This window comes from Leptopilina heterotoma, unplaced genomic scaffold, assembly GCF_015476425.1.
Source record: "Leptopilina heterotoma isolate Lh14 unplaced genomic scaffold, ASM1547642v1 Lhet_409, whole genome shotgun sequence".
Classification (NCBI taxonomy): Eukaryota; Metazoa; Arthropoda; class Insecta; order Hymenoptera; family Figitidae; genus Leptopilina; species Leptopilina heterotoma.
Genome location: NW_025111070.1, coordinates 87,457 through 95,071, shown reverse-complemented (window position 1 = coordinate 95,071; position 7,615 = coordinate 87,457). Strand labels below are relative to the sequence as shown.

The 7,615-nt window shown below is 31.4% G+C and overlaps 1 protein-coding gene across 1 annotated transcript; it reads left to right on the top strand.

Moving 5' to 3' along the window:
• Positions 1-4,938: 4,938 nt before the first annotated feature.
• Positions 4,939-5,619, top strand: LOC122506328. The gene has a single exon (XM_043618443.1). It carries the CDS (start codon positions 4,939-4,941, stop codon positions 5,617-5,619), a length of 681 nt encoding a protein of 226 aa, XP_043474378.1.
• Positions 5,620-7,615: the final 1,996 nt, after the last annotated feature.

Below are 7,615 nucleotides of genomic sequence, written 5' to 3'. Positions count from 1 at the left end.
TTTCTGTCTTTTCTGCAGACAAAAACATTTTGAAACTAAATCGTCCCTATAGAAACATTCGAAGGAATAAATTATCTGCTCCAATCCGAGATGCGTGCAAAATCCACCCCGCATTAAATATGTATGTACAACGATGCAGATAAGACGCACCTGTAGTACATACGGTCACATAAGCTTCTTCTTCTAAAAAGAAAGATGGAAAAAAAGAGGAAGCAAGTGCGAAAGAGGGAAGACAAAACTCTATATAAGAATGAAAAAGGGGTAAGGCGAAATGAAAGGGAAAGACGAACAATCGGAGTTTTAACGGATAACATGAATTTTGTTTTCTCAGGATTTAAAGGAGTAATTCAATTTTTTCAAGGCATGATGTTGAAAGAGACTTATTATATTGACTGCACGGATCACAGTGATTTTTTCAGGTAATATTGGGTAAAAAGGGAGATTTTAATTCTTGAAAAGGGGATTTTTCAAAGAAAGGAAAAATTATTTTATTAAAATGTAGGGGAGACTGGGGTAAACTCGCTCACAAGGTAAATCCGCTCACTAGCGATTTGACGCTATGAACTCAACTTAAAATGGAGATATTGGTACTACACGGAGAAAAATAAATAGTAATAATTATACTATTTTCGATGAAAAATTACTATTTTCAAGTAGTAATTTTGAAACTGCTCAAGAAATAGTAACTTTTGTTTCGTTTTCAAACGATTTTTACTTTTTTAAAAAAGTATAATTTACTTCAAGGAATCTAAATTTTATTAAAAGCCGAGTAATATTTACAATGTCCCGAGCAATTAATACTCTAAGCGAAGCAACTTTTATTACGAATCAGAGCAATTACACAGTGCAACACATAAAATGTGCACTAAGTTTTGAATTCAGTTTCTGAAAGTACTTATCGAAACTAGCAAAAACTTATTTCAGTTTTGCTAGATTAGCTTGGATTTAAATTTTGTCGACATTTGAATTTTTTTTTTGAATTTTCACATTTTTCGGTTTTCTGATACGGGCGGATGGGAACACTGGCTATTCAAAGTTTATTAAAAAAATTGGCAATGATCACAATTTGAAAAGCAATAATCTCTCTTTAATTTCTGACATTGAAAAAAAAATTTAGTCGAAAATTGTTCGAGTTATGAATTTTTTTTGTAATTTTTCAAATTTTTCGGTTTTTCTAATACGAGCGGGTGGAAACGCTGCCCAGTAAAAAAAATTCGATACACGGACCGCGAAGTTCGTATACGAGCTCGGTAGCTCGTATGAGAAATATGAGAAAACTCTTATACGAGCCTTTTCCGTAATGAGAAGTGTATAGATGCTTGTATACGAGGTGACTTTAAAAGCATTTTTCTTAATATAACACTATTTTAAAGTAAATGTAGATAATAGAAATGAATTTTCTCATCTAAAACAAAGCTAAATTTATAAGGAAAATGAAGTTTTAAGAAAAAAAGGATAATTTTATTTAATAAATTTATTCACACTGAAAAAAGGTTAGAATTTGATAATTCCTTGTTACTCTAACTAACCGACATTAGATATTTCTCGTATACGGTAAGCAGATTTTGTATTAAATTTAATTATTTTATATAAGAACATTTATATAATAAATAAATAATAATATATTATTAATTAGTAATGAAAAAACTTATTTATTCTACCGCCAATACAAAATCGTGCTTACCGCCAAGAAATATCTAATGTCGGTAAGTTAGAGTAACAAGGAATTATCAAATTCTAACCTTTTTTCAGTGTGAATAAATTTTTTGAACAAAATTATCCTTTATCTCTTAAAACTTCATTTCCTTTATAAATTTAGCTTCGTTTTACTTTGAAAATTCATTTCTATTATCTACATTTACTTTAAAATAGTGTTATATTAAGAAAAATGCTTTAAAAGTCACCTCGTATACAAGGATCTATACACTTCTCATTACGGAAAAGGCTCGTATGAGAGTTTTCTCATATTTCTCATACGAGCTACCGAGCTCGTATACGAACTCCGCGGTCCGTGTATCGAATTTTTTTTACTGGGTGGCTATTAAAAGTTTATTACACAAAATTCGCAATGGTCATAATTTGAAAAGCAATAATTCCTCTTTAAATTCTGATAAAGAAAAAAAAATTTGGTCCAAAATTATTCGAGTTATGAATTTTTTTGTAATTTTTCAAATTTTTCGGTTTTTCTAATTCGAGCGGGTGGAAACGCTGGCTATTAAAAGTTTATAAAAAAAATTTGCAATGGTCACCATTTAAAGAGCAGTAATTCCTCCCTAATTTCTGCCATTGAAAAAAAATTTTGTCGAAAATTGTTCGAGTTCTGAATTTTTTTTGACTTTTTTACATTTTTCGGTTTTTTGATAAAGCGGGTGGAAACGCTGGCTATTAAAAGTTTATAAAAAAAATTTGCAATGGTCACCATTTGAAGAGCAGTAATTTCTCCCTAATTTCTGACATTGAAAAAAAAATTTGGTCAAAAATTGTTCCAATTATGTTTTTTTTACTTTTTCACATTTTTCGGATTTTTTATACGGGCGGGTGGGAACGCTGGCTATTAAAAATTTATTTAAAAAATTCACAACGGTCAAATTTTAAAATGCAATAATCCTTCTTTAATTTGTGATAAAGGAAAAAAATTGGTAGAAAATTATTCGTATTATTTATTTATTTCTGTACATTTGTATACCAGCGGTCCTGTCGAACCGCGGGTTTTGATTTTTTTTTGACTTTTTTCGAAACCAAATATTTCGAATGAAATATTTTTCCTTGGGCAGAAATTAAATAGGGATTATTGCTCTTTAAATTGTGCCCATTACGAATTCTTTTTATAAATTTTTAATAGTCAGTATTCCCACTTCCGTTAACAGAAAACCGAAAATTCAAAAAAAGTAAAAAAAATCATAACTTGAACAATGTTTGACCAAATTTTTTTTCTTGGGCAGAATTTAAAGACGGATTAATGCTCTTCAAATTTTGATCATTTGAAATTTTTTTATAAATTTTTAATAGCCTGCGTTCCCACCCGCCTGATCAAAAAATTGAAAAATGTGAAAAAGTAAAAAAAAAATTCATAACTGGAACAATTTTTGACCAAATTTTTTTTTCTTTGTCAGAAATTAAAGAAAAAGTATTGCTTTCCAAAATGTGACCATTATGATTTTAAAAAAGAAAAATTTAATAGCCAGCGTTTCCACCCGCTTTATCAAAAAACCGAAAAATGTGAAAAAGTCAAAAAAAAAATTCATAACTCGAACAATTTTTGACCAAATTTTTTTTTCTTTATTTGAATTTAAAAAGGGATTATTGCTTTTCAAATTATGACAATTGCGAATTTTGTGTAATAAACTTTTAATATCCAGTGTTCCCATCCGCTCGTATTAGAAAAACCGGAAAATTTGAAAAATTACAAAAAAAAAATTCAAATGTCTATAAAATTCAAATCCGAGCTAATCTAGAAAAACTTAAATAGGTTGTCAAGTAGATTGACACTTTTATGTCCTGAAATTCCAAACCAATTCCGTTTTTGTCCGCAATCGTAATGAATTCCTTTTCTAGTGTTAAGTTGTTAACTTATATCCAATTCAATTATCTGTAACCACGTGACCGGAATTTGAATCCCCTTTAATGTCCTTTAAAGAATTCAAGTTAATTAAAGGGCATTAACGCTGCAACTAATGATTCCCTTAAACGGCATTAAAGTGAATTCAGATTCTTGTCACGTGGTTACAGAGACTTTAATTGGATAGAAATGAGCAACTTAACAATAGAAAATAAATTCATTAAGATTGTGGACAAAAACCGAATTAGTTTGGAATTTAAAGGCATAAAAGTGCCAATCCACTTTAATTCACTCCTTATTACTAGAACAATATCAGGGCTCGGATTGTGCGTGTTGTGGCTGGTCATTTAATATTATTATGACGACAGATAGAGTTATGGGTCCCGATGAGCGTAAGGAATGAGTGGGTTTGAAAGGTGGGGATTTTGAATGATAAGATGAAGTCGAGTATAGAAATGGCAGACGCGTGCGAAATTACTTCGCGCACAGATATGTATATTTTTGGAAGGAGAATTATTAGAGTGATTTTCTTTGTTTTAATCTTGAAATAAATAGTTTTATGTTTTCCAAGTCTTCCTCAATAGTTTTCATTCTACCCAGTCCGAGAAATAACATTTTGGCAACCGTGACAGGACGTGTGGTGAGTGATAATTAGAAAAAGAGTTTTGTGTAGTGTACCACGAGGCGTCGAGTGCTTGTGATTTCGAAAAGCAAAATGGACACTTTGAAAAGGCAACGAAAGACTCAAAGATTCACGAGGAATTATAATGCATTTATGGCAGAATTGGAGGGACGGTTCGAAGGCATCGCAGCGATCGTATATACGAACAAATGTTGCAAAAGAGATAGGTTATATAATAGAGGGTAAACAAGACGTTATTCATTCGCTTTTCGGTGGGATAAAATCGCAGTATGAAACTCATGACGTGTTCTTGATTCATATGAGAAGAAACGATGACTCATATGCATGTAATTTTACGGAAATGGATCAAGATACGATTTGCGATACAATACCGGGAGTTAAATTTGACGATTGGGTAAAAAATCTTTATGACAATAAAAATTGTTTATCCGACATTGGGACTGATAAAAGCCCTATTGATGTACTTATTGGTGCTGATGTAGCCGGTAAACTTTTTACAGGAAATAAATATGACTTACGAAATGGTTTGACTGCGTTTGAAACTAGTTTAGGGTGGACGATAATGGGAAAATTACCTAATAGTTTGAGACGAAAAGATGCTGCAATGTTCGTAAATACATTTTTTGTGAAAGAGGCTAGTCTGGCCGATTTATGACAATTAGATATAATCGGAATAACAGATCCGATTGGAAAAATTGACAAATCAATTCGCGATAAAAGAACTTAAGAATTGATAATGAATACAGTACAGTTGACAGTAGATGATCGATACGAGATCTGTTTACCTTTTAAAGAGAATCATGCGGTTGTTTCTAGTAATTATAAGATTTCACGTAATCGATTAATAAAAACAATAAAAAAACTTAAATGTCAGGATCTGTTGCAAGCATGTGCTAACGTATTTCAAGAATGGTTATCAGAGGGAGTTATTAAGGTCGTCTCGAAAACTGAAAATGAGGGCTTAAATCATTATTTACCTCATCGACCGGTAATTAAAGAGCATAGCACAACGGAGATAAGGCCGGTCTTAACTTTATGTAAAAAGGGTAGTCCTTCATTAAACCAATGTCTTGAAAAAGGCGCAAATCTAATTGAATTGATTCCTTCCGCCTTGAATGGGTTTCGTGAATACGAGATTGGTGTTGTGTTGAATGTGAAAAAAGCGTTTTTACAAATAGGAATCAATCAATCTGATCGGGATTGCCTTAGGTTTTTATGGGTCAAGGACGGACAGCTGATTACGTTTTGTCATTCTAGAGTGGTGTTCGGCTTGATATGGTGTCCCTTCTTGCTGGCAGCTGTTATCAATTTAGTCTTGAAAAGGGCATTAGAAAGAGCAAAAATTAATGACGAATCCTGTTGGTCGATTAGTACGGTGAAAAATTATAAACTGCATTTTATGTTGACAATTGCGTGACAAGTGTCGAGTCAGAACCAGAGAGAAAAATTTGAGAGAGGGCTATTATGGGAATCGGAAAATTTGATTTGCGTGGTTGGGAAAATACGGGCGATTTTACTGGGAATGAAACATCTTTAGTGTTATGTCTCTTATGGGATAAAAGAAGAGATGTTATTTAAATCAATCCTAAACTTGTGCCTGCGGAAAGTTCAGAAAATATAACAAAAAGAGCGATGTTGTCAGCATCGCATAGAATTTTTGACCCTATTACTTTCTCCTCCCCAGTGACCATGTTACCCAAATTATTATTACAAGAACTATGGTCAGAAAAAATTGATTGGGATACCGTGATCAAAGATAAACGCAGCGATTTATTTACTTCATGGTTAAAAGATCTTTCGTTATTAAAAAATATATAAATACCTCGAAAAATCGGCAAAGGAATTTTGAGCCGTCACATGTTTAGCGATGCTAGCGGTTTGGCTAATGGCTACCTCGATTGGCGCTAGATTGACGGATGCGACAAAGAAATAATTGACTCGAGAAATTAATGAGATTATTTATTGGACTGACTCTTCCAGAGTTTTAGCTTGGAAAGGGCGGGATATACATTGGGGTACATTTGTTCATAATAGAATAAAAAAAATCAGAACCCTTTCGAAAATAGAGGACTGGAAACATGTGCCTGGGGATTTAAATCCTGCGGATCTTCCGTCACGTGGCTGCTTTCCCGCACAATTATTAGAATCAATAATGGAATGGACCAAGATGGCTGTACAAACGAAGCGATTAATGGCCGGTATTTCGAAAAAAAAATTGACGAAGAAGAGATAAGATGGGAAGTGAAAAAAATGCTACAATACATATGGTAAATTTATATCAGGAATTATTTGATTTTCCTACTAGTTTCGAATCTTATACGCAACTCGTGCGTTTTATTGCGTAGGGTTTGAAATTTTTAGAAAATTGTTGGGCAAAAGTCGAAGCAAAAAAATCGAATAACCAAAGCCAAGCGACGAGTATTCAACAATTAGATAAATTTTTGTAGAAAATTCTCAATTTTCATAAGGAAATGATTTGCTTGAAAAAAATCTAAAGTTTTTTAAAAATAAAGGAAAAAATTGTTCATAAATTCTATTTGTTAATTACAAATTTTAATTGAAATTGAAACTTTTTAAATTTTTAAAAAATAAAGGAAAAAATTTTACTCAAAAAATTTTCTGTTACATTTATTTATTAATTTCTTTTAAATTATTCAAAAACATTAATAATTTCTTTTATAAATAAATATTTTATATTATTCTTTTTCCATATGAATTAAGATTTTTAAAAATTTCAAATTTAAACATTTTTGAAATTAAACAACTTATAAAAAATTGTTATAAAACATGAAGAAATCGATCACTCCAAATTGCCGCTCGGAGCATTTTCATGTTTAATAAGAGTTAAAGATGACCGAGTGATAAAATCATTATTTTATATTATAAGAAAATTGTTACAGTAGGTAACAAATCATCTACTGTAGGTAGAAATCATAAGCTTTCAAATGATATAAAATAACTTGGATATAGAGAATAATTTCCTAGATTTTTACTGATCTGAAAAAAGTGACCGCTTTAACCCTAGTCTCCTCCAATAAAAATAAAAACTTTCATCAGTTATTTCACTAACTATAGAAGTTTAGTTAAAATGTTGCTAAATATATAGTAGTTTTAACTAAATTTTTTCTAACTATACATATGTGGTTGTTTTTACCAATCGCAGTTTTTCTGTGTAGAATAAACTTCCCTGTTGAAAGTAGAAACTGTGATGTAAATTTTATTTTATTCAATAATTAAAACGAAAGAGACGAAAACACCTGTCCGTAACAACTCAGGAACCGTCACCCAAAAATTGATTTATATTTTCAATGGTCTACCGGTCGAAATTCTTATATTATTATGTAAATCACCATCGAGAGAGGAAGTAAAAGAAGAAGAGGAAGAACGAGAGAGATAGAAACAGTTGCCGCCAT